General features: G+C 44.1%; 1 protein-coding gene across 1 annotated transcript in view; it reads left to right on the top strand.

Annotated features, from left to right (window-relative positions):
- The window catches only part of atp2a3 (ATPase sarcoplasmic/endoplasmic reticulum Ca2+ transporting 3), a 44,753-nt gene extending 18,038 nt beyond the window's left edge, over positions 1-26,715 (top strand). Inside the window, exons 4-21 of the mRNA XM_041952992.1 lie at positions 173-277; positions 1,293-1,431; positions 6,062-6,142; positions 6,423-6,508; positions 6,759-7,223; positions 13,083-13,171; positions 14,263-14,365; positions 15,182-15,313; positions 17,029-17,145; positions 17,258-17,476; positions 18,491-18,826; positions 19,771-19,991; positions 20,085-20,287; positions 20,661-20,746; positions 21,118-21,251; positions 21,828-21,945; positions 22,704-22,821; positions 23,152-26,715. Of these exons, the coding sequence (XP_041808926.1) occupies positions 173-277; positions 1,293-1,431; positions 6,062-6,142; positions 6,423-6,508; positions 6,759-7,223; positions 13,083-13,171; positions 14,263-14,365; positions 15,182-15,313; positions 17,029-17,145; positions 17,258-17,476; positions 18,491-18,826; positions 19,771-19,991; positions 20,085-20,287; positions 20,661-20,746; positions 21,118-21,251; positions 21,828-21,945; positions 22,704-22,821; positions 23,152-23,198 (2,799 nt within the window). The 3' untranslated portion in view covers positions 23,199-26,715. The remainder of the gene's footprint in view (positions 1-172; positions 278-1,292; positions 1,432-6,061; positions 6,143-6,422; positions 6,509-6,758; positions 7,224-13,082; positions 13,172-14,262; positions 14,366-15,181; positions 15,314-17,028; positions 17,146-17,257; positions 17,477-18,490; positions 18,827-19,770; positions 19,992-20,084; positions 20,288-20,660; positions 20,747-21,117; positions 21,252-21,827; positions 21,946-22,703; positions 22,822-23,151) is intronic.
- Positions 26,716-27,643: the final 928 nt, after the last annotated feature.

The following is a 27,643-nucleotide window of genomic DNA, read 5'->3' as shown; positions in this document are numbered from 1 at the left end:
CATGTTACAGCATGGGCTCTGGAAAGCTTCATAACTGCTGTTAGTAAACACATTTTGCAAGTAATTGCCTTTTGCTTTCAATTCACTTCAATGTCCCAACTTTTTTGGGATCTGTGTTGGACTGTGGGACTTAAGTTGCGGTATAAAATGTCTGTCCTGTGTGTTCATATAGGTGTTGGCTTTGTTTGAGGAGGGAGAGGAGACAACCACCGCCTTTGTTGAGCCCCTTGTCATTCTTCTTATTCTCATCGCCAACGCTGTTATCGGGGTCTGGCAGGTGAGATACACTCTTCGTCCCGTGTCTCTATGTAAAGTGCAAATACACATGATATGAGTAACGTTGTTTCTTCCCATAAGGTGTTCCCATGATTACAAAGACTATGGATGCCTAGAAGACAGTGATGTCTAAACATCTGTATGTCCAAGTAGCACATTGCAATAAGACGAGTGTGTCGACACCGGAGAACTAGACTCTGTGCTCCAAGTCAGAACATAAACAAACCATGGAGCTGGTGCAAAATGCCCTTTTGGTTCATTCATGCTGAAGAGGGAGCAGGAACTTTTGATGCAAGTGTCAAAAATAGAGACAGGACGACCACCAGCACTTTGGGAAAGAAGGCATGTTGTATTACTCTGTTAGGACACAGTGTGGCAAGTGGATAGCTCTTCCAGTGGGCGAGCTACTCGGAAAGTGCAGTGAGCTAAGCTACCAATTACTCCACACTAAATGAAGCTTCATTACACTGAAGGAATGTAGCAGCTATTAACTTTTTCTTCATTGGTTTAATTCATTCCAAATCAATGCTGTCAAACAGATAGGCAGGCAAAAAAAGATTTATTCAACAATAAGCTCTCTGCTCTTACGGCTTCCAAACCAAGATGGCAAAATGAAAGAAAAGGTTCCACGTAGTAACAAAAAGTAGGTGTTGAGTGTGTGTATGTTCATCTATATCTATGTTTGTGTGTGTGGATGTGTATTACTCACATGTACTGTTAACACAGTCATATTGTGGGGACTCACCTTCCTTATGGGCCAAACACTGCCCATAATGTAAATCATTACATTTCAGGGTGAAGACTTGGGTTAAGGTTCGGATAAGGTCAGGTTTAGGTTTAAGTTGAGGTGAGGGTTGGGTGGTGGCATGTAGTGTTATGGTTAGGGTAAGTCTCCAGGAAATAAATGCAAGTCTACGTAAAAGTGATGGAAGCATGATTGTGCATGTGTGTGCATGTGCACCTGTGCTTTTTTTAAGTTAAAATTTTTATCCCCCCGCACACATCTCTGTACACAGGAGCGGAATGCTGAGAATGCCATTGAGGCTCTGAAAGAGTATGAACCAGAGATGGGGAAGGTGTACCGCATGAACCGCAAGGCGGTCCAGAGGATCAAAGCCAGAGACATCGTCCCAGGAGACATCGTGGAGGTGGCAGGTAAGCCGCGGCTGCACCCGGCGAAACTCTTGCCGTCACTCACCGACACTAATTCATGCTGCCTCCAGAGGAATCTCGCTGCTGTTACCTAGCTGCCTGCGCGCTACCGCTGCCTCCGACATGCACAGCAACACAAACTCACACGACCTTCGCCACCCATTCATGAGTCTGGAAACACTACTGGAATATCTGCATTACATAAGAGTCTTTTCTCTGGATATGCAGGTGCCAGGGCTGCTACCCAGTTGTGTCTGTTTGTGTGTGTGTGTGAGGTTTTGTGTAAGTGGCTGTGGTCACCCCTTGTATTTAGGGCCCAGTTTAATTTTCCACAGCTTTCCCCCCTTTTCCCTTTGCTTTCCATGCTCTCAGACTCACCACCTGGACTCTGCTGGATGTTTGTCAGCTCCTCACTCACACTCCCCCACGTTACATGCACATACACACAATTCCCCTGCTGTAAACTCGCCCATGTGTGGGCAGCCTCGTCTAAAAATAGCCTTGTTGTCGCTCTGGTTCCAGAACATCTGTGCGTGCCAGAGTTAACGTGTGAGCGCGCGCATGCGGCAGCAGCTTCGCCATCGGCGCGACCGGTTTTCGGGGTGTAATCCTCGGCTTCGGCTGGCGATTCGCCTTGGCCAGGAGTGATTTGTGGGAAAGGAGGGAGAGCTCAGGATGTGTGTGAGAGATCACAGCGTTCATTCATAATCACAGCACGGAGAGGCGAGCAGAGCTGCATGCTGCGTTGGTTACAGTGAAGCCTTGGCACTATTCAATTTCAGCAAGGTTTCAAAAATGAAAATGAAATCATCCATCCAAGGAACTATCACTGAAAGCTGCGCAGACTGGCCCCCCTTAGATTCACTAAATTATTTCCTTTTCCTCTCACAGAGAGTCTAATTACATCACTGTGTGTGCATGTTTATGTGACAGCTAGCAGTTCCTTGGAATTTGAGCTTGTTGCTGCCGGTGTGTTCGATCACACATGCGTGCGCACACGCGGCCAGACGCAGGCAAGCCCACACAGGTCGCATGCACTAAAATGGCTCTTCTCTTCTTCAACCCCCACCTACCGCCACTACCATCCCCGTCACTGTCAACACCAACAGCGTCACCATGACGACGCTCCGTGCTCCGTTAGGCTCTTATCTGTGACGCTGAAGTTCATAGGGGGCTGAGGTTTTTAACGACGCTCGTGATGACAGTGTGGAGCAGAGGCAATCCGCCTTAAAATGAACCATCTGCTGTTTGAATAAGTGATGTGATATTATTGGTGGCTGTCAGCAGCTGCTGGTGGGTCCATGGTGGTTGTGTCATTGTGAGGAAAGGAGGCGATTTCAAGTGCACCTCTTACACTGTTGATAAATGGTCTGGCATTAGTACATTTGTTTAAGGTTTATGGAGAGAAGGCATGTTTAATGGTTTTCTCTGTTAGTGTTGTGCTTTGAAGACGAGGACGTTGTCTTTTACAATTTGATCTAGATGCAAATGGGAAACTCTGTTGAAGTCAAAGCTGGAACTCCAGCTTGTTTTAAGCACGGAGTGCATTAACTGAAAAAAGTTTACTTAAAGGAGAGGTCTAAAATTGGTGTGCACCCTGCTTCATTTTTGCAAAATATACACCGTCATATATTAAGCACTCCTCTCTGTCTGACATAATCTTGTTGCTAAGCAGTTTTAAACAGGAGTAAACAGCTGAGGTAGGCGCTGCACCGCACACTCTTCTCACTTAGAAAATGTGTGTCAGGGATCTTCAAGCACACCCTTCTGACTGAAACATGTAAGGGTATGGCGACAAAGAAAACAAATAGATATTTTCCTTCCCTCCGTTGATTTCCCAGGCTTTCCCGTACTTCAGATTAGCTGGTGGTTGTTCCATGAGAACTTGATGCTAGGGGGTAAAATAAACTGTGTGGAGGTATCGGAAAAGGACACTGTTCACCACAAGTGCTTTTGAGGAGCGAAAAGAACATAAATATATTTACTCAAGTTTCCACCACCGCTGCCCGTCTGCCTTCTCATAGGTACAGTGCCCGTGTTGCCAGCCACGGTTACGACACAGTTGTGATTTCCGCCTCCGCTGGAACTTTCCTGGGTTTTTTAAATGGAGTGACTGCAGCGGTCAGGTTGTCAGGAACTCCTCGAGGGTTTACTCAGGACCTAAAGAGATGGAAACCTGCACTGAGCCGTTCCCACTAATGAGTCACGGTTATCCTGCACGTGAATGAAGACCTCTTTGCCAGTATATTATGCAAGACACTCACATTTTGTGAGGAGTCCAGCTTTACCAAATGGAAGGAGAGCTCTGGCTGGCCAAACCAGCTGACCTCATTTGTTTTGATCCCCAGTTTATTCATGAATTGTGAGGTTAGTGCTATTTTTTCAGGACTTTTGATTGCTTTTTGATGCCCAAAGCACTAGGAATAATAGTCAAATTTCTGGTATTTAAAAGACTGCTTATCTGAACTCAGCGTGGCTGTGCTAGGATTTAAATTTCTCTTATAGCAGATGGAGAGTGTCTGTGGGAGGCCGTGGCAGAAAGTGGAGGTTCGATAGGGGAGCAGGAGTCTGTGGGTAGGCGTTTGAAAAGCCTCTCTCTTCTGCCCTCGGCCAGTCCTGCTACCGTGAACCTGGAGCCCCCAGCCATCTCCCACACAAACACATCACACACTTCTCTCCCCCTCCGCCTCTCCCACTCTTGTTCTCTCACAGCCCATGGGTGTCAGACGGAAAAATATAGAGAAATATGAACGCGGAAGTACAGGCTATTCAGCTCCACACAGTGCGGCCTCCTCATCCGTCTCTCTCGCACCATCTCCGTCCCGTCAGGAAAGAGACTGTGAAGAATTCTCCTCCAGTCTCAGAGCATTGAGCAAATGTCAAGAGGAGATGATGGAGCTCTGAGAGGAGCGGAGAAAGATCAAGAAATGAACTCTCAGAAACTTATCAGCATGAAACCACTTTGAAAAGTTTTCACGGTGAAGTGTGCTACAGAAGACCCGCTGCCTGTTGAGTGTCTTTCAGTACATGAGTGAGGAAAAGCAGAAATTCAGCAGGATGTCCAAAGCAAAGCCGTGGCAGATTCACTTGGAGCCCTTGTTGTTGTTGCTGTGATTAACATTGAGAAGCACTGACGGCTGATGACTGTGAGTTGGCGTTAATCAGAAGCTTATTACACAAAGTAATGATCAGCTCTTTTTCCTCGTCTGTCATGCTGGAAAGAAACACGTGAAGAACATTACATTTGTCTGGAGCGTTTGGAGCAATTTCCCACTCCTTTGCTCTGAGATCATCGTCTTTGACTACATCAAACGATCCATTCCTCACAAGCTTGCTCTGTCCTACCATTATGAAAATATTTCCATTAAATGTTCATTGTCAGGCTCTGACAAAGAGGAAGCAATAACCATTTTGTTTTGGGGCATTAGATACTTATAATGCTGTGGCTTTGAAATATGAGTTTAATATGCAGGCTTAATAAGCAGACTGCAAGACTGTAGCGGATGAGATGAAATGCAGTTTGTAGATTCACTGCGGCTTCATTTGTAGTTCATGCCTGACATATGTAAGGAAGTGGTGTACCAGAGGAACAGAGAGCTGCAGAGGCTGAAGAGAGAACAAAAGGGAAGGCAATAATCAATCATTTGAAAACGGTGACTCCATCAAGGTTACATCGAGCTGTTGTTTACCTGCGGCTGCAGCCTGAGCTTGGGCTAAACCCGCCAATGCTTCTTTGCTCAAGGATTTATTTTTTGAACACGGACGCTCGATGGGGTGTAACTGAGTGTTCACCTGCAGCTACACTTACAAGCACAACTAGACTTTCCTGAAGGTTTCACCTCAAAGCAAACCTTCAGAGGGCCAATTTATTAGAAGTATTTTGTTGTATTTTCTTCATGCTACTGTTAGCTCCTGTGGGATGGTCTTGTGTTAATTTTGAGCATGCTAGCATGGCTCTAGGAATTACAGTATACATCAGCCGGTCAGTCAGGCCACCTCCTTGGTCCAGACTGAAATAATTCAACACCTATCGGATGGATTACTGGGAAATTCTGTACAGAAATTAATGGTCCCCAGAGGATGTTTAATTTGATCTACTTTTGTGATCCCCTTAGCTTTCCTCTATTGCTGCAAGCGGGTTGACATTTGTAGCTTGTACTAGCTTGACAATCTACTAGATGGACTGACACAAAATATTGTAGACAGTCATGGTTCCCAGAGGATGTTTCACAATGGTTTTTTGTGAGCCCCTGACTTTCCTTCGAGCGAAATGTCTCAACCACTGTCTAATACTTTGGCGTATGACCAAATGCCTGCGAAGCTAATGACATTCCCACATCCTCAACTGTACTTTGTGCTAATTAGCAAATGTTACCATGCTAGCAGGTTAAACCAGCATGGTGAGCATACCTGCTAAACATCAGCATGCTAGCACTGTCATAGAGAGCATGTTGGCCTACAGTACTGATGTTAGCATTTAGTTCAGAGCAGGTACAGTCTCACAGAGCAGTTAGCATGGCTACAGACTCATACTCATGTTGAACTTGCTTTCTTTTGGTATGCTGACATTCTTTGTTGGTAATTCCAGCCTGTTGAGTATTTCTGTCTGTTTTCTTCTTTTTTGTTTTGTTAGTTGGTGACAAGGTACCTGCTGACATCAGAGTGACCTCTATCAAGTCCACAACGCTGCGAGTGGACCAGTCCATCCTCACAGGTGTTTCTCAGCTCTCATCAGGCACCAAACAATCCTGCTTCAGGGCTCTGTTCCCGTACACCTTTATTGCATCAACTTCGAAGACAATCAGTCATAAAGATTCTGCAATTTTAGTCTCTGTGATATTGTCTGTGATTGTACTTTAGTTTTCCCTTTAGGCTCTGAATGTAACTTTGTTTGGCTCGTCACTGTTGAAACATCTCATGGTTGGTCTAATATGTCACCAGTTGCACTTGCAGATCTAATCCTGCACAATTGTCTGGTACAATCTTTTCTTTAGGGGAGTCTGTGTCCATCATCAAACACACTGACCCTGTCCCCGACCCCAGAGCTGTCAACCAAGACAAAAAGAACATGCTGTTTTCTGTAAGCACATCCCCCTGCAGCTTTCTGAGTCATGTTTATCTTCTGCCTTCTTATCAGATTTGAATAATTACAAATAAAACTATACAGCCCTGGCTGTTAGTCACGTAGTTACTGCAATTCTCTTCTCTCTTGTTTGGTGAAATGTCTTAAAATGATTTCATGACAGATTTGGTCAGAGAGATCAGGTTTCTCTCACAGATTTTTTTCTGCTTCACTGCACTGCACTTGTTTCCCTCTCTTTTCTCCTCAGGGCACAAACATCGCAGCGGGCCGTGCCATAGGTGTTGTCGTTGCTACCGGCGTTTCCACAGAGATCGGAAAGATCCGTAATCAGATGGCATCTACAGAACAAGAGAAGACGCCGCTGCAGCAAAAGCTGGATGAGTTCGGCCAGCAGCTCTCCAAGGTCATCTCCCTGATCTGCGTGGCTGTGTGGGTCATCAACATTGGCCACTTCGGGGACCCCGTCCACGGTGGCTCTTGGGTCAGGGGGGCCATCTATTACTTCAAGATCGCCGTGGCTCTGGCTGTGGCCGCCATCCCCGAAGGCCTGCCTGCTGTCATCACCACCTGCCTGGCCCTGGGCACGCGTCGCATGGCCAAGAAGAATGCCATCGTCCGCAGTCTGCCCTCGGTAGAGACCTTGGGCTGTACCTCTGTGATCTGCTCTGACAAGACCGGCACCCTCACCACCAACCAGATGTCCGTCTGCAGAGTAAGTGGCAATCAGGAAACTAAAAAATGCTTTTGACTGCTGGGCATACAGTTTAGCCTATAGACCGCCACATTCCTTTAACACGGCTGGTTCAGAAAGTCCAAAGTATTTAATTTCTACATCCTGCTGATTGATTCCTCTTCATAGAAAGCCTCTGGGGATTCCCTTAGAAAAGGTGTTGTGGAGGTGAATCTACAAAGATGAGCCTGTGTTTTCTTTTCCTGGGGCTTTAAGAGGGATGGAAAATCCTTGTGGTGTTGGTGTTTACCTCCGTTTGGCAGGTTTGAGATAGCTGCTGGTGGAATAGCACAGGCTGGCAAGACCCAGCAGCACCCAGAATGCTTCAGTATATCACCAGATCAGCTCACACTTACACTGTGAAGGCTTTTAAAATGTCACATCGCCCCAGTAAACACAATACAGTGACCCATATCCTGAACTATTCTGTAGGTTTCCGCATATAAATGGTCTATATATAAATTTCATTTAACAACAAGCACTCAAAAATCTTATCGACAACAATTCACAAATAGTTCTGGGGCAAATAGCCTCACCCTTTCCTCTGTCTGTTTGTATGTGTGTGCGTGTTGATCGCTTGCCGTCTTTGCTCCAAGCGCTAAGTAAATGCCAGCACTGCTGTTTGTCTTGGCTCCTGTTAAGGGCTATTCTAGCTCTATAAACACACACACACACACACACACACACACACATAATCTCAGTTAACACCTCTTGTCCTTACATCTACCATCTCACCTCAGCTAATGACCTCACAGGTGCAGGCCTGTGTGAGTAAGTCAGAACTAAACTTATGTCCAGACAAGACCGGTACCACCAGTGTTGGCAGCTCATTCAGTGATTGCCTAAAAAAAAAAAATGGACGTCATGCGTTAGTCTAGATGCAGAAAGTGCTAGACTTTAATATAGTTTGTAAGAAAAAAAGAAATTTTCACATCATGAACAGGTTTCCTGAAAACTATTTTGAAGAATCTGGGACCCCATCAGAAACTGACCCGCAGAAAAACCTACCCAAACATGACATGCATGAATTTATTTTCAAACGATTGAGAAAGTATCCACATAGATCTGAAGATGATGAAACCTGATCCAAAGTTGCAGTTGAACCAAACAGCCCACATAAGGGCGAGAACACCGCATGGTCGAAAAAGAGCAGCAATACAGTAATAATGTGAAGAATGAATGTGAAGTCATAGAAGATTAATTCCCAAAATAAAGTTGCTTTTTTCACCTCCTGCACCGACGAAAACATTCTCTTCAACTTTGGTAGTGACAGAAGATAATAGTTTTCTAACAAATTTAACATCTGTGAATAAAAGTCCAAAAAAGAATTGTCATTCATGAATCTGTTACACAGGCTCCTGATGTCCTAAAATCCTTTACTCTGTGGTGACACACGTGATCAGAGCTGATGCTGTGCTGTGACCCATAAGGACCTCTAGTCTACAGCTGATTTTACCTGAGGCTGGAAGAAAAGCATGTTTGAGCAGTGCAATGGAGCCTGGGTGGAGCCTACGGTGTCCAGTGAGGACACAAATGATAGCTGCGGGATAATGAGAAATGCTAATGACTGTAGTCAATGAGGGAGCTGATTCTCCTGCAGGCTGCATGTGGTGCTTTGGCTGTTAAGACATGACTTAGTACAGTCAGTCAGGAGAAGCAAGGAGCGAAAATATTTTTTACCTCTATATGATCTTCTTTGTCTTAGTGTACACATGTTATGTTCTTGCTGGTTCAAACTGCAGTTGGCATCAGAGGACTGTGCATTTCCTGTACGGCGGGCACTTACTCTGCCCCTCCCTCGCGTTGCCTCCCGAGATGACGTGGAGTGTCTGTGTGATTAATGCGTAGCAGCAGGGAGTTCCCTCTCACAGGAAGGACATGGCAGAGTGATCTCACCGCAACCCTGAAACCCTCCCGCACAGTAAAAGAGCGATGCAGACTGGTAAATATTGACCCTCTGCCTCCCCCCCTGCTCCCCAGCCTGCTGCTCTATGCTCTCTGGTGGGAGATAAGGGGGCACATAACCGTGCTCACAAAGACAAATCAAACTTCCGCTTTACAGTTTTTTCATCGTGCTGTTTCCTGGAGATAGTCATTTTCATGGTTGCCTAACACGTTCTGACCGCTCTGTTTTTACAGTTTTTGTGCATCAAGGTTTGAATGCCCACATCAGTGTTTGCCCAGGCTTATCCATTCGTGCTTATCCTTGGCCTGGTCTCCAGCCAGTGGCCCTGATAGCGCCATGTGTCTCCCTTGCCTCGGGGGTATCCCCATTTCCGCAGGATTTCCAGGGATTCCCCTCCGTATCCTGACACCGAACTTCCCTTTTCCCTTCACACTCACACACACACACACACACACACACACCACACATGCACACATGTAAAGGGTTACTCGTCCTTCATCCCCACACAAGCTCAGAGGAAGTAAGTAGAAGAACACAAACTTGTGCCACTATCACTGAGTCACATGGATCACACTGGGCCTTGTTTCCTTGGAGACCACAGTAGATCAGATAGTGAAGTAAAACTGACCAAAGATGAAAGAACAACCTTATTTCATTCGTTATGCCCTGGTGTGTGTGCGCTGTATGTGCTTTTGTGGAAATTACTTGGTTCCTGAGTCATTGTTGATTTGTTGTAGAATAGTGGAACAGAGAGTACCAGGCCTGATGGTATGGGCCTAAAATACAATAAAAAGTCAGTGAACAAAATAGAGGAAAGAATGGGGTAGACCTGTGAGGTTGGAGCCCATATGTCAGTGAGAAATTCGATGGTAATTTCAGGATATCTTGTACCCAGGCTCCCTTCTCTGCTGCAGCTCTGAGCTGTTAATGAGAAGGCAGCGATAGAATAAAAACAGAATAGTAATCTAATATATCTCTATCTAATCTTTTGAACTTAAAGTTGCTCATATTCAGTCCCGATTGATTTGGTGACACCCGTGGTTTACTGGTAGCAACAGCAATTGTGGTTTGATACTACCGCAAACACTCTGTGTGAGAAAGACAACAGAGGAGCAACTGGTGTATCTGTTTACAGTGCAGTCAAACAATCCCACGCTGTTCCAATAGAGAAGTCAAACAGCCATTGGCGTTTTTCCATCATGTCATGAGTGTGAGCAAGGCACAGTCAAGTTGATTACCTTGCTGAGAGGATGGAGGCATGCAGCCTGTCATCGAACAGGTCACTGTACCTGCTGCTGACTGTTGCACTACGTCCTGCAATGTTTAAAACTGATCTGCTGTCAAGAAACTCCCATAATGACCTTGTTTTGTTCTGTAGATGCATTTTTGACTAACAATAGCCGTCAGTGCATTTAGTTCAGTTAGAAGTTGATTAAGTGCACATTTAAGAATATGCACCATGCAAACATAATATCAGCAAAAATATTTTAGGTCTTTAAACTCAGTTTTGACAAAGGGTCATAAGATTACTGAAGGTAAAAATGCAGGACATGCCTTACCAGTTCCAGTTTAGCTACTTAATACAGCTGTTATACGATGTTAAGAGCGTGAACAGAAAACAGTGAGACTCATCATAATGGATTGTACCTTTGAACAGACTTGCCTCTGAAATGATGAAAGTTAATAATGACCTTTTATGGCCACAATTTTTCTCAAAATTGTATATTAAAAAAAAAAACACCGCTCACAAAAGTGCTTACAATTATGCAGGTGAATGAAACTAAAGCTCTAACTTCAAATCTCCCTCCCAGTAATGCCACTGTTTATTGGAGTAAATGATGGAAAATGTCAACACCGCTGATGTCAGAAATTACAAATGCAAAATTGCATGTTTTCACAAAAGCTATAATCTCACAGAGGCTATAATCATGATTCAGTATGACAGTTATTTATGAGTCACTTTCATCTCGTCCAAACTGAATCCTGTTGTTGCAGAGAGTTGTGAAGGAATAATTACGCCATTAAAAGGCTAAAATGTAGCTTTTAGGCTCGTGTTAGAGGGACAACAGCTACCTTTGATCTGACGTATGCCATCGATTATGTGTTTTCTTTTTAAATTGATGGGTGCCAGGAAGTGACACACACACACACACACGCACACACACACACACACACACTGGCAGAAGAATCGAGTTTAGCCAAATAGCTGCTTCATTAATTCTTCAATCAGTCAGTTTTGATGAACTCGCAAGCAGAGTTAAGATCGTTGTAGGTCGTAGAGGAGGTTTCCCCTGTGTGTGTGTGTGTGTGTGTGTGTGTGTGTGTGTGTGTGTGTGTTTTACTGTTTGGTGAACTTAAGGGCCAAAAAAGGGAATTTAATATTTGAATATTAATAAAGCAGTGGAGGTTTAACCTACTGTAAATTGTATTTGTCATTCAGTAAGGGGTTTAGATTCACAGAGAGGCCGTGGACTGGTGGTGTATCTCTCATTCTTAAACCTCCAGCCACAACCCTCCCTCCATGTTTTTATCCATGTGTTAGTATTACCAGTGCATCGTGGATCGCCCTTCCTGGGGGAATTTCAGCAGGAAGATTTGCCAACAAAGCAGCCAACAAAGCAAATCTTTGGACAGCTCTGGGACTCCATCTCTTTCACTACTTTCCCTGACACTCGCTTTGTTTCCCAGCAGTTGACTGGAGTGTGTATGGCAGAGTGAGTGACTGATGAAGCTTTACACCAAGACGTGAGCGGTGCAGCTCCCAGGTCGCCCGTGCGTTTAGAAACTGTAAAGACTCGGGGAAAGAAGCGGCAACACGGCGACTGGTGCACAAACTGGTGGTCAGTGGGTGGAACAGCCTGCAGTGGGGGGAGAGGGAATGGAGTTATTTAGGTTCTTGGCTCTTGCACGTAGATTGAACTGCACCTGTCCAGTGAACATTTTTCCAACCAGCAGAGTACTTCCTGTTTACAGTCTCATTTGATTTTCATAATGCTTTACAACCTTTTATTTATCCGGAGCAAGTGAAGAAACAAGGCGTTCTGCTTCTTATTATTTACACAAAATACAGCCCTCGCCCTTTATCGGAAGTGTGTTTTGACACCATGGGCCAATGTGTGAATTTCAAGCTGATGCCACCATGGCAGCGCCACTTCAGTCCTGTGTTGTTCAGTTGTTGTTATATTACCTCTGTGAGCAGATTAAACTCAAGGACATGTCCGCACCTCAGAACTGCCAAGTTTCACAAGATGAAACATTTGAAGATTGACCTCTTAAACCATGATTTCCTGATTAATCCCTTAATCTGTGACTATGTAACTTTTAAAAGAACAAATAACACAGTCTTTCTCTTACAGGTGATAAGATAGACTCATAAGCAATGACATGCACATTTGCTCAATTCAACACACTCCGATGTTTTTCTGCTCTGGTCTTACTCGGTCTTCCATGAGTGGCTTGCAGTGGCTAATGCTATACTGAGTTGCCATACTGACATAATGAATCTCCTCTACTGTTGCACTGTGTTTTAGCATTTACTATTAATCCATAACTGTTACAGCACTTGTGGCCTCAGTGACCACTGTGGAAAAGTCTCACATAGTCTGATTTTAGGCCAGTTGAAATATTTCAATATCCTGTGCATCATTTTATATACATTTTCCTACATGTAAAGACCCATGTAAATTACAGATATATTTGCATGTATAATGGAAGAGCTAGACTTCACGATGAACAGTGGGAGAAAGTATATTTGTGGATCTGAACAATACTCAGTGCTCAAGCAACATGCTTTAATAGTGAATCCACAGAAGGGTCCATTAGGGTTGTGGAGAATAAAGTTTACTTCAGAATAAATATGTACTGTAGTCACTGCAGTTTTGACCAGTTAGCTAACTATACTGCCTCGGACTGTGTTTGTCTTCTCTCCTCTCCAGATGTTCATTGCAGACAAGGTGGAAGATTCAAGCTGCACCCTCCATGAGTTCTCTATAACTGGGTCTACATATGCCCCTGAGGGACAAATGTGAGTGTCACCCTTTGAAGATGCATTGCTTTTATTGGCCAAAATCTGTCCGCCTGAATACCTCATTATATAAATAATGTCTGTTTGCTTTTCTACCAAAGCATCTTACACTGAACTCAAATGTAATTCTATCTCTCATTCTAGCTTAGCTGAAATTGTGCTTTATTTCAGAACAAGATGCAATATAAATAGATGAAGTCGAGCAAACTGTGATGTGGTCTGTGGTCCAAATTTGTTACATCACTGCTAATGAATCCCAAAAACTGTCTCTAGCTGTCCTTTATGTGTTGCTATGGCAATTTCAGCGACAACCAGGGAAATAGTAATCCTGGACGCTTCTGTTGCATATTGCTATGTGTGCATATTACTGGAAGAAACATACATTTATAGTAACAATCACGTTAAAATAAGAACACTGTTACTCCTCAGCCGCACTTTATTCCTGTTGCATTACACCCCCTCTTGGTTATAATAGTGTTGAGGTTTCGCAATAACTTAAAATGAACAAAGTAAAAACAGATTTTCAGTTGTGTGGTCATTTTGATTTCTGCCAAATCAGACTGTTTTTTTTTTTTTTTTTTAAACCTTGTAAATATGCGTTTGTGGAGGAATAGAAGTAGGTGGCTAGTCATTAGGTAGGAGAAAGCTTCCACAGGTCGTTGTGTATGCATGTTGTTTATTTTGCTGTTTGGTGAGTACAGCATTCTGACTCTGCATGAACCTGTCGATTTCATAACAGCAGAGTGTGGGTTATTGTGTGGGAGCTTCGCTAGCAACAGTTGCAGTCTCTACTAGGAAGGGATCCATGGTTGTCATGCAATCAGCGCTGCTTGTCACGAACACACACACACACACACACACACACACACACACACACACACACACACACACTGTTTACTACTGTACAACCACTGTTTCTTCAGTCAACTTTGGAATGCTAAACAACTGAATGTCTTCCCCACTCATACATATTGATGAGAGTACTGTTTCTGAGGAGTAGTCAACTGTGAAGTGTTTTTCCCTTGTGCTTTGCTGTTCTGAGTGACATTCAAGCGCGTGTGTGTTTGTGTGCGTGTGTGTTTTCCTTCCAGACTGAAAGGAGAGAGGCCCATCCAGTGTGGAGACTATGATGGACTTTTGGAGTTGGCCACTGTGTGCTCTATGTGCAATGACTCCTCACTGGACTACAATGAGGTCATTAACACACACATGCTCATCATTTTATAGCTACCTGACATCCTTTATAAGCTTCTATGCAAATATCCTTCTGTAACACGTACAGCATGGTGTAGGTTAGGGGTTTTTTTTTTTGCAAATGTGTGTGTGTGTATGTACACACTGCAATAACTCCATAAAAGGTAGAACTGTAACAAACACACACACACACGACAGAAAGCCTTCTTTTTCTCTTCAGCTGATCTAATTTTACTGCGATGTATTATGCTTTTCTCTGGTTTGGATTGCTTTTCTCACCTCTTTGTCACCACCACGGTATCATGGTAACCAAGCTGAGAAGAGAGGCCAGGATTAAAGGCACTTCTCAACTCCCATGTTTCCTCCCAGACTGTCTCTGTTCTCATAAATGGTCGTTTAGCCACCAGTTTTGTACGTTTTTGAATAAAGAGCCCAAGTGTGAGTTCAAAGAGAGAGGGGTCAGAGCAGCCACTGGAGGGGAGCGAGGCGTTTTATTGCTGTCTATGCCTGGTCACACACAAAATAAATGATGTGTGGTACGCCATTACTGCGCCATCTCACCTACTCCACATATCAACTGGCAAGGGCACACACGTGAAAACACCTTTCAATGTATGATTCAGCATTTGCGGAGGCGGAGGTGAATGACTGACAGATTCGCTCAGGAGTCATTCTTTGAAGAGGGTTGTTCACATTTAGTGATGGAGATGGTGTACGGGTGTCAGAATGTTATAAAGAAATCTGAATTTAATGACTCAGTCACAAGTTTGAGAAACAGTTCAGCAGCATGTTTTGATGTATTTTGTTCTCTCCCAGGCCAAAGGGGTTTACGAGAAGGTGGGTGAAGCCACAGAGACGGCTCTCACCACCTTGGTGGAGAAGATGAACGTCTTCAAGACTGACCTGTCCGGACTCAGCAAGGTGGAACGTGCCGGTTCCTGCAACTCGGTAAGCTGCTGTACACGTGGAGCGGTGTGTGAGCCTGCGAGGTGATGTTTGTCTGCATTACTCCACAGATTTTACACAGTAAAGTTAGAGAGATGTGAGCTTGCCCATCCCACAGAGCCCACTCCTCATCTCTGCTCCAGGCTACATTAGCTGCTAACAGAGTAACACACCTGAATCTCTGACCCAACCCTTGGCAGTGTGGTTTGTTGTGAGTAGTGTAGACTTATGATATCTCCCACATCTGAAAAGGTTAGAGGAGTGCAATGCTAAATCAGTGGAGTCCTATTTCAGTACTGCATGTCCAATCAGCTGTTTAAGGTGTTAAAACAAAGTCTGATGAGATCTAAATACAACCTGATTCCAAAAAAGTGTGTACATCATAAATCAAACAGAATGTGAGAACTTGCCAATACTTTTTGACATATGCTTAATGGAAAACAGCACAAAGACAATATATTTAATGTTTGACCTCATCAACTTCATTGCTTACTATCTGCTTACTCTGAATTTCATGCAGCGGCACATTTCAAACAGGTTGGGACAGGAGCAACAGACAGGTAAACAGGTTGATTGGTAACAGGTGATAGTATCATGACTGGGTATGAAAGGAGCTTCCTGGAAAGGCTCAGTCGCTCACAAGCATTGATGGAGGGACGTTCACCACTTTGTGAACACATGATTGTTTGAAGGAGATTACTGCAGGGGCTCAGGAACGCTTCATGAAACTGTCAATGACTGCGTTCTGTTTTTAATTTATGTTTTACACAGCATAGCAACTTTTCTGGAATCAGGGTTACAGTCTCCACCTTTATTTATTCATTCCTTGACAGTGAGCGTATTGTTTGCCTCAACAACTGGCACGTCTGCAGCAGGCTTTGCACTTCTCAGCTTGAATTTGCCAGTGAGACTGTAAAATATTGTGCTCATGATAGCGTAGTGTACATTGTCTGGCTGTGGGGACAACATAATGACCTAGTTTGCCCTGTATTTTTGTCAGGTAATATATGCATTTAAGTGTTGTTTTATACAGAGAGACCTACAGTGAATCAACTGGTCAGGGTTAGTATCTTACTCAAGGACTATTTAAAGAAGGGTTATTTGTATAAACATATGTTTTGCTTCAGGGGGTGAACCGTTGAGATAAAAGTGTCTTCAGCTCAAGTTAACTTCTTGATCTCCTGAGCTGCCAATTATGACCGACCAATGACCAAGATTTTAGATGAGCAATTTAGGTGAGATGACACCATGCCAAGACAAATCATTGCTCTCCCTGTTTGATAGAGAGAAGAAGTTTGTCACATTTACAGATTACAGGACATCCACAGCCTTACATGTGTGTCATTATCAGCAAAGACTCTGAACTAGAGAGACACCTACTGGTAGGACAAGACTTGACACTAAATGCAGGCAATGGAGTATGTAAGGAACAGGAAACCTATTGGTCTCCCTCTTCGTTTGCATTTTGCTGTTGTTTTCCATATTCTTCCAGTTGTTGTTGCTAACCATCCTCAGCCAGTTCCACGTCATCACTGAGGCGGCAGCCAGACATCCACACAAGGTGGTTGAGTGCTTGGTCCAAAGTGTCATTCTTCAGCTATCAGTAGCTCAGCCAAACCTCTCCGTCACCCACCAGCTGCCAGCCTGACAGCTGCCCACAAATTACAGCTACTTAGCTCAGTCTCTGGCTCCTGGTCACTTTCTTCTTCTCTCTTCAGGTGATCAGGCAGCTGATGAAGAAGGAGTTCACCCTGGAGTTCTCTCGTGATCGCAAGTCCATGTCAGTCTACTGCACCCCCGTCAAGCCGGGCTCCCAGAGCAAGATGTTCATCAAGGCACGAATGAATAATACGATCACAAATGCACAGACAGACTTTTCATCACTTCCATTCATAGTCACTGTTGATTGATATTCTTCTCTTGTGTCACCTACATTCCTCCTCACAGGGTGCTCCAGAGAGTGTGATTGAGCGCTGTCAGTACCTGCGGGTGGGAACGGGGAAGGTGACACTGACACCAGGCCTGCGTGACCAGCTAATGTCTAAGATCAGGGACTGGGGGACAGGCAGGGACACCCTGCGCTGCCTAGCGCTGGCCACTCATGACACCCCACCACGCAAAGAAGACATGGACTTGGAGAATTCCACCAAGTTTGTACAGTATGAGGTACAGTAGAGGACGGTGGTAGCATCTGATGTTTAGCTTCGAGGTCCATGCAGTTCAAATAGGCTCATATTTAAGTCTCCCTTTTTAAAATAATGGCTCAGTTTTTCAGAATGTAAAGAGACAGTTTGACAGTTTGGAAAATATGTTTTGCTTTCTTGCCAAGTGTCTGTCCACTAAAAATGAAACTGGAGCCACTTATCTAGGCTGAGGACCAAGGATGTCTGGGCCTTTTCTGTCAGGGCCTCGACCCTTTGGAACAACCTCCCTGAGCAGAGTCGTAGGCTCCTTATCCTCCTTTAAATCTCTCTTAAAAACATCTTTTCATAAGTGTCCTTTTTTTTTTCTGGTCTGAATTCACCTTTATCTGTTAGCATTAAGACTGGAAGCAAGGGATAGCAGCTAGGCCAACTCTGTCCTAGGGCAGAAAAAGTCAGTTTTACACACCTTATAACTTGTTTGTCTAATCCCATCAACGTGTCCCTTTGTTACTTTGATTTTTGTAGAAATTGGTCAAATGAGCTCTAGAGAGCCAAAGTCATAATGCTGCGTCTGGCCTAGCTTCTCTTCCACTAGCATGTTCCTGATGTTACACGCTCACTTACACTCTCTGTAAAGTGAGTTTTAGAGGTGCTGGTAGTCAGATTTTCTTTTACCTTTGAACATGGCCAGGCTAGCTGTTTCCCCCATTTCCAGTCTTTATGCTAAGCTAAGCTAACAGTGTCATGGCTGTAGCTTCACGTTCAAGTAGGAGAATGGTATCGATCTTTTCATCTAACTCTCGGAAAGAAAGCAAATGAGCATATTTCACCAAAGCTTTTTTACAGGGTTCTTCTTCCCTAGAACCATTCTTTTGTTAAAAGTAGTCTTTCTACGTAATCTTTGATGTTTTCTGCAGCAATACAATACAAATAAAAAAAGGTGAATTCCATTTCTGTGAAACTGAGGTGAGATTTTGTTCTCAGATAAAGTCCAATCACAACCTGACCTCCCTCTGTCTTTCTTTCTTTGTTTCAGTTGGGTCTCACGTTTGTTGGCTGTGTGGGCATGCTCGACCCGCCCAGGAAGGAAGTGATAGGGTCAGTGAAACTGTGCAACGAGGCAGGTATACGTGTTATCATGATCACAGGAGACAACAAGGGCACAGCTGTGGCCATCTGCAGGCGAATTGGCATCTTCGGCGAGGACGAGGACGTGACAGGAAAGGCCTACACGGGCCGCGAGTTTGACGATCTCCCGCCGGAGGCCCAGAGAGAAGCCGTCAAACGGGCGCGATGCTTCGCCCGCGTCGAGCCTGCACACAAGTCTAAGATCGTGGGATACTTGCAATCATTCGACGAGATCACTGCCATGGTGAGGAGTGCAACTTGCTCAGCTCACAGCTCTAATGAGTCTTACACAGTACACTTACTACTTCTTCTTCCCTCCCTGCACCCCCTTCAACTTTTACACTCTTCTCTGCATCCTACAAATCCACGCATTGTATATTTCCTTTGTTATATATTTCTTTATGCCTGTTGCAAGGCAAGAAATGCCTTTTCTCCTTCCTTCAACTGTGCATTATTCGAATGACTTGTAGAGATTGCTTGAGAAGAGGCCAGTGGGGCATGACATGTTTCAGGTCTCTCTGAGGCTGCTCTCTCAGACGCTGCTATCAGAAGCTGTCATCTCTGGCCCGCTCTGCTGCTTCCTATCTGACACGCGTCTCAGAAGAGGGGGTTGATCCGAGGTGGAAGATGGGAGGGAGAGAGACAACAATATCACCATTTGCCTGTCAGACTAACTCCACCATTCACCGCAGTCTAAAGCCGCTTTAGGCCCTGCCGTGACAGATTAATACATCTCACTTGCTCAGCTTTAGTTTAATCCTGTCTGGATCTGAAACGATAATGAGATAGCTGTTCATGTTCAATCAGCATTGGTTTGTTAGAGCCATCACTTTAAAGAATCATCTTCCTTAATAATGTAATGTGGGCTCCATATTTTAAGAATAAACACGATGAGCCAAGAGGAGTAACAGTTTTCTGTCACATTTAATGCAGCACACAGCACTGGCTTGTGACAAAGAAGTTATTTCAACTTTTATTGCTCTAAGAAGTTTATTCAGCTTTCCAGAAAATATTCCTCTGTTATTTTCTCAATAATGTTGCAGTTTCCACAAAATCTTTCTTGATTTTCAGTCTTTTATGCACGTATAAGTAATGTTTGGAGATTGGTAACATTATCAGGAATTTAAATGCCGTCCTGTGAGTCAGGTTTTCTGCATTAGTGTCATAAGAAATCTTGTCTCATCACAGACAGGAGATGGTGTGAACGATGCCCCGGCCTTGAAGAAGGCAGAGATTGGCATCGCCATGGGCTCCGGAACAGCAGTGGCCAAGTCAGCATCTGAGATGGTGCTGTCTGATGATAACTTCTCCACCATAGTGGCTGCCGTGGAGGAGGGCAGAGCCATCTACAACAACATGAAGCAGTTCATCAGATACCTCATCTCCTCTAACGTGGGAGAAGTCGTCTGGTGAGGAACGGAAACCGATACGTTCGCCATGTGGCACCTTCAGTCCCATGTCCTCGGCTGACGTTTGTATGTCTTCTCACTGTCTGTCTCCAGCATCTTCCTGACAGCCATCCTGGGCCTCCCTGAGGCTTTGATTCCAGTCCAGCTGCTGTGGGTTAATCTGGTGACTGATGGTCTGCCTGCCACCGCCCTGGGCTTTAACCCTCCAGACCTGGACATCATGGACAAACCTCCCCGCAACCCTAAGGAGCCTCTCATCTCCGGCTGGCTCTTCTTCAGATATCTGGCCATTGGAGGTAGTATTAGCTAATCACCAAAGCATTGATCAGAGCCTAATAAAGTCTTACACGTTTCATTAAACAGCCATTAGCACGCAGTAACAACGTGAGCCTAAAACAGCCATTTCTTCCTTAACAGTTTCTGTGCAAAACCATGCACCACCTTGACCGGGCTGCAATGTTCACATAGCTAATAATTTAGCAATTATTTAGCCCACATGCTTGTGCATCTCAAAATGATGTTGTTCTGGCACCAATTTCCTGCCTGGAACTAAACACCATCAATCTGTATAGTTACAGTAATCTTTGACTTCCTACCTTTATGCCTGACTGCTGTCTGTGACAAATGGCATCTGGTGTAAACATATGTCTCTTGCTGTTGTTCCTGTAGGATATGTGGGTCTTGGAACAGTCGGAGCTGCCACATGGTGGTACCTGTTTGATGAAGATGGCCCACAAGTGTCTTTCTATCAGCTGGTGAGTTGCAGAACAGTGTTCTACTCAGTCTGTATTTGCTGCACTCCTGCATATGTTTTTTTCCCATTATATTTTATCTATACATTAGATTTTATGTATAAATTATATTCCCCTCACAGCCTTCTTTACATTACCCGCTGTCAGACACTGTAATGTGGGGCGATCCCAGCAGGATACAGAAATAGAAAAGGAAGTAAGACCCATGTGGTTTGATTGCACACAGGGTGGGAACGAGGCCAGGGTTCTGCAGCTGTTCCCCCATCAGATCTGAGCTCCATCAAAACAGGTCGCAGAGGTCCCGGTGACATCCTGCTGACACACATGCAGACACACGTACTCGCTCACTAACTCCTGCCTGCCTCTCTCTGCAGAGACATTTCATGCAGTGTACTGAGGACAACCCCATGTTCAAGAACATTGACTGTGAGGTGTTTGAATCCCGCTACCCCACCACCATGGCCCTGTCTGTGCTGGTCACAATCGAAATGTTCAACGCACTCAACAGGTCAGTCATCTTCTGCTGTGATGGCGGGGTATAAACACCCCTTTAAATTTTCATTCTGCATTTGGTTAATGCGGCAAAGGAATCGAGCTGAGCCGCACATCGTAAGAAATGGAATAATGCTTATTTGAGGAGGCAGAAAATAAAAGGAGCAGTGGTATGAAGGGAAAATTCCTCATGTTTTTGCCAGGATTGCTCATGGAGCAAGTCTGTCAGTAGCTCCCTATAGAAGCTACTGATGTCTCATTTAGGAAAGAATCTGAGAAAGGGAACGTTCAAACGAAGAGCCAAGACAGTCAGTGAAAGAGACAGAGGGGACACATGTTTACATGGTTGCGACTGCCCATATAAGGAGAGAGACTTTTTGTAATGATTCTTGCAGAGTTACATTTGATTAATTTCAAAGACATCCTAATTAAATATCAGCTTATTTCATTCATTGTCATATAATTGTCTTCCAAGAAACTGATAAAATCTTCTGTCAGCTGGCCAGAATGCTTTGTTGTTTGCAGCAAGATGGAATAACTTCCATCTAAGTCCCCACTGTCAGCCTGTTTTGATCTATTCTCTCCTCTCCAGTTTGTCTGAGAACCAGTCGCTGGTCAGGATGCCTCCCTGGGTCAACATCTGGCTCCTGGGAGCCATCATCCTCTCCCTGTCCCTCCACTTCTTAATCCTCTACGTTGAGCCTCTGCCGGTGAGCACTCATTTACGGGACGCTTTGTAGACTCTGTCAGAGTTGTATCTTTGCGGGCAGCTGTGTGAAAAACATACTCATGACACTCATACATATTGTATCGTGGTCCGAATTCATGACCATCTTTGGCAATGTTAACATGAGAGTTGATTCTAATGACAAAAAAAACACCCTTAGAGAAAAATACAGTGGCCCTGAGAGCTGCAACTTTAGAAAACACAAGCAAATGACCAAAACATCTCAACCCGATGGACAACACGTGTAGCAACATACAGAAACACAGCCGGAGAAGAACCCCTCCAAGTCGCACAGACCAAGAGTTACAAAACAACAGAAGTTTGCAGGGGTCACTGAATATGGTGGGCATGTTCAGCACTTTCTGGTGTTGTTAACTTGTTTTGTAACTCTGTTGTGCTCTGTGCAGCCGCAGCGTTCCTATATTTAGTCGTGTTTTCTGTATCCGCAGCATCTTTCTGCTTTTGTTTGGTTTGGTTGTGTATGTTTGGTTGTGTTTTCTTACTTTGCAGATTTTTGTCTGAAAGCCGTGGACGTGTTGTCAGGTCGGCGGATATGTTTTCTTTAATTGCTCGTGTTTTGTCTTCTTTTTGCTGATGTTTGTCTTCTTGAGTTGCAGCGCATTGAGCTGTCCGGGCCACTGTGGACGAGGTGTCACTGCACAGCGTCTACTGTAGCTCCGCTTACCATCAGATGCATCATTAAAAGAGTTTCTGACTTTTTTGATTTCCTCTGTCCTTCAGTTGATCTTCCAGGTGACCCCCCTGCACTGGTCCCAGTGGATCGTGGTCCTGAAGATTTCCATCCCAGTCATCCTCCTGGATGAGGCACTCAAATATATATCCAGGAACCATCTAGAAGGTATGTTGAGCCTTTTTGTTGCGCTTTTCCAATGAATCAACCCCCAACAATTCAGGAGTGTGAATGATTTAAAGTTGGGGAAGTTTATTCAAATCAATGAATGTTCTTGTGATGTTGACAATCAGATTTTACTGACGAGTCTCTTCTGCTCTTTTTTTCTCTCCTGCTTCTTCTAATTCAGCCTAAATTCTTTTATCTCACCTTCTGTCAAAAGGTACTCTATTTCCAACCTCTTCATGCCTTCTCCTCTCTCCAGTAGAAACTCGCAGCTATAGACTGATGGCACTAGTTATTGTGTTTACTAAATGTGTCTTTTTTTATGCCCGGCAGGTGATGAAGAGAAGAAATATCGGAGGAGATGGCAGCAGCTCAACTAAGACCTCTCCCTCGACACACTCACACACTTAGACACACGCCTATCCTCTTCCCTGTACGAGCTAGGAGCCTTTTCTCTCCCCTGTCCTCATTCCCCACTCCTGCATGTCCAACACACCACCACTAGAAATGAGCAGTGGCTTGCATGAGAACGAGTGTGCAAGAAAGAGAGCATGCGTGTTCCTGCGAGCATGGCTTTGTACGAGTGTGTGAATAAATGAGCAGTGTGTGTGTGTGTGTGTGTGTGAACAGGCAGATACAGGCCTGTCTTTATAGTTGCGAGAGCGAGAAACAACCGCAGAAAAAGATGAAACTGCCCGGGGCTCTGCTTTTTAAAGATTTCTGCTCACTGGTTTTTTGACTGTACAGTACAAACATAGTGGTGCAGTAACTGGACTTTGGGGAGGGAAGGAGAGGGAGGACAGGGGAGTGGAGGTTGATAATATCGGGTGGAAGGGGAGGGAAGGAGAGGGGAGGGGGGGTTGAAGTTAGCACAGAGACCGAAAGAGAGATTGAGAGGCCTGCCATGGAGAAGAGACTGGTAAGAAAAGAGCATCGGCGAGGATGTGGAAGGAGAAAAGAGCTCCTGACCAGCGTGGAGAGCCGTCACACCGTAACGTTATCTGGAGGTCCTGCCCCGTCCTCTGCCACCCACACTACTGGCACTCAGTTCCAGCCAGCTCTGCAAGAACACGGCCTTGTCAGCACAACACAATTGTATCTCTGGCCGGTTTGTCACAGCTGCTCCTTCGTCCCTCTCCGTCTTTTCTCTCACCACATTACAAAGTCTAACTCCCGTCGACCGTGTTTTTTGCAGAGTGACTCTCCTCTCTGCGTCTCTCCGTCTCTCTTTCTCGCTCTCTGTTGAGGAGGCAGCTGTGGGCCCGGGGGTCCGCCACAATATCGGGCTCTCTAGTTAGGCTGTGGAGATGTCACTCCACCTAAAGGTGTGAATAGCTTTACGCTGCTTGGCCGCTTCCTTCGGCTCTTAATTCGAGGAGCTGAGGTCAGCTCGCAGACTTGGTAAAAAAAAAAGAAACTTATAATTAATAAAATAAATAAAAATGTCAAACGTCAACCGAACCAGCATATCAGTAGAGTAGTTGCCAGCCAGTCCACCCAGCTGGTCCTGTTTAGCCTCACTGTACTGTCCATCTGCTGTGCTGCCATTGGAGTTTTAGCTGTCAGTTATCTAAATGAAATGCAGATCTGAACAGCAGGATGAAGCTCCCGGACATTTTGTGCAGAATAATTGTCTCGGAGCATCATGTTGTTGCTCTCCCTTTAATGTATTCACTTAGTCCTAACCCTGCACCAGCGCTAAGGTGTGTGTGTGCATACAGTATAGCCTTACTTGAATTAATTTGTCTAATTTGTCTCCATAGGCCTTTCAGGCGTTGAATCGCACAGATGATGTAGTTAAAGTAAGTTAAGGAATGGCAACTAAACTGCTTGAACGTCTCAGTCTCACTAGCTCGTGGATCATTAATAGATTAAGCACATTGAACTCCATGCCTTACACAGCCCACTGCACCTCCACATTGGATATGTGGTCGAAATGAATGTGTTTCTGCTAACCTTTAATTACCCTTTGACCCACCACCACCGCTCTCACTCATGCGTGCCCTAACAGTCATATCCATACTGATCACTTGAGGTCTCGAAGACTCTGAATGTCCACCTGGACTGAGGCATGTTTGATAGGAAGCCTGTTCTGCTTTGTGCGCTGCTCCCTCAGCTCCTCCTGCTCTCTCAGTGCTTTAGTGACTCACTTGGGTATTGTTTTCTAATGACTAAATAGTAATGTATTTGACTGAATGAACCCACAGGGTTTGGATTGTGTCTTTAAGTCTTAATAATGGGTTTTGTGTTGGGCCCTGGTGCTCTGTGGACTGGGTCAGCGGTGTGTTTGGTCTCTTGTTGCTTCCACATAGGACAGAGGAGAGCGTGCACATAAAAACAAACAAAAAGAAAACTTAATAAAGGTGCTGGATCAGAAACATGAACCTGTGCTCTCTCACTCGCTTCCATTAAATTCAAATATATTTAACAAAGCAATGTGTGATTGCAGAGCTTCAAGGCACCTGTTGCCTGGTGAAGATATTTGTCCAATTTTCTTTGAATTAAATTATCTGGGAGTTATCTTTCTTTTTCCTCCCTTTTCTTGTTTCCAGAGCTGATCTCAGTCCGAGTGTGGTTCAGAATCTAAAGGAAAGTCTGCTTTGTTGCTTAGTGATATTTTTCTCTTACTCCAGGGAATAACTAGCCAAACATGGATGGCATGACATCATTGAATCCAGACATTTCCAGCTCCACATGCTCTCTGGGGTCACTCTTGGAAGTGTACAGTAGGAAGTCACTCAACTGATGAAGCAAATTGAGGGAAAGTAAAGTAGAAAGTTGATTAAAACTACAAAAAAAACTGCAGTGAGGTTTTGCACATCACAGCCTGATGGCTGTGACAATGTGAGAAGACCACAGGCTGGATTTTATCTCAAATAAATAACGGCTTGATTTTGATTATACTTGACACGAAACAGCTGTTATGTTGTCTGATTTCATCAGTTCTTTATTAAGTTTTTTTCACCACCCTGAGAATGTGGCACCTCTGTCCAGACCACCTGTCCCTGTCCCAGGTCTCCATGGCTCTGTAACATGCTGGCACTCTGGCCACCAGGCACTATAGGTCTGTATAGCCTTGTTATTTACTACTGAATCCTCAACTCTGTACAGAAGATGAGAATATGATCGCATGGAACCTTGTTACTGTAATAATAACCTATACAGTATATAATATTTAATTTTTTGATAACTTACATCAATGAAACTTACTTACCAACAACAGACAGACTTGCGAGAAACCATTTTTTTTAATTTTTCTTTGAGCACATGATATCTAAGGATCTCGTTTTTTTGTTTTGTAGAATAGAAAGGTTGTTTCTTCGTTGTTCCCGTTTGGTTTTTACAGTTGCTGGGGTTTTGTGTCTTTTACTGTAGGGAAAAGAATATGACGTTACCATGTTTAAGATAGACAAGAATCATGCTTACGCTAATTAGTGATGATGATGCTGATGGTGTCAGCGATAGTTATCCGGTGTGAGGATGTTCAAGAATTTGTGAATGAACTGTGTCTGGTTTACACTGAGCGATAAGCAGTGATGAATCCTGGGTTATGAAGTTTCTGACTGTACATTGAAGGGCTTGGTGTGGATGCAGGCTCTAGAGACCCGTGACAATCCTTTTGGGTCTGACAACTCTTCCAGCATGGAATTCAAAGTCCTCTACATCTGTAAAAATATATATACCAACGGTGAAGGAGTGATCAGGTTCATATCAGTAACATCTGACCAACGGTTCCCCCTTTCCTCTGTCTGCATAGGCAAGTAAACAGTCTCTAGAGCCCGAGTTCCACCTCTGAGAAATTAAAAGGATTCTCTGTATTGCCTTGTTAATATTAATTGTGGACACATAATTTTATAAATGACAAAGACGTGGAAATAAAGATAATTTATCTTGTTATTTATTCAGAGGTTGTGTTCTTTTTCATCTATCATTTTTAGCATGAGATTATTTTTTCCCTCTGTAAACAGTTTTCGTTGGAACTACTTTCTACCAAAGAAATAGTCCCAATGAAAACTGTTGACAGGGAGGTTTTGTTTTATTATAATTTTTCAATGCCTTACAAACAAAATCTGGGCACTCAGTTTGAAGCCATCTGCATGGCTGGTTACCACAAGGGGAAGTGGGGAAACATTTTAAACTGACCCTTTTTCCAGGGTGAACAGCAGTAGAAAGATCACGATAGAGATGGGTATGCAGTCTCATTTATTACAGTTTTTCTCCATTATTTTGATCCAATTTAAAGGTTAGTTTTAGGAATATTGACACAGACACCAAAATAATTTGCAAAAAAGTGTATCCTCCAAAAGAGAGACAAACTAATAACTTGTATAGCTGCTGGATCCAAAAAGCAACTAAAGGCAGAAGTCTGACAAATGACTGCACACTGTGCCGATCGCTCCCAGCTAATGAAATTTAACAGCAACATTTCGATCTGACTGAGATCTTTGTCAGGCACAGTCAAATAAACATCACACAGCAGGAGAAGCAATATATAAACACCAACACATCACTCATCATCAGACAGGTGGATGTCATCTGCATAGACTCTTAGTCTGGCCCAATCAGAGAACAGCTGGGTGACACTGTCCTCTCACATAAGGAGGACAAAACGTGTCCTTTCCATCGACAGAAAATAACACAAAGAAAAGTATTATACAAGAACATATTCAGTCTAATACACCAAAGACTCGTGAGGCATACAGAAAGGAGATACATGATCAAAGAGACTACATCTAAAAAAAAATCACACAAAAAAAAATAATAGATTACTTGGATTTAAATGAAAAGCTAGAAACGAGCTAACATTTGTGTGCTAATATAACAC

The sequence above is a fragment of the Chelmon rostratus genome, chromosome 14 (genome assembly GCF_017976325.1).
Source record: "Chelmon rostratus isolate fCheRos1 chromosome 14, fCheRos1.pri, whole genome shotgun sequence".
Taxonomy (NCBI): domain Eukaryota; kingdom Metazoa; phylum Chordata; class Actinopteri; order Chaetodontiformes; family Chaetodontidae; genus Chelmon; species Chelmon rostratus.
The sequence above is the reverse complement of the archived record's forward strand: the minus strand, read 5'-3'. Positions and strand labels throughout refer to the sequence as shown.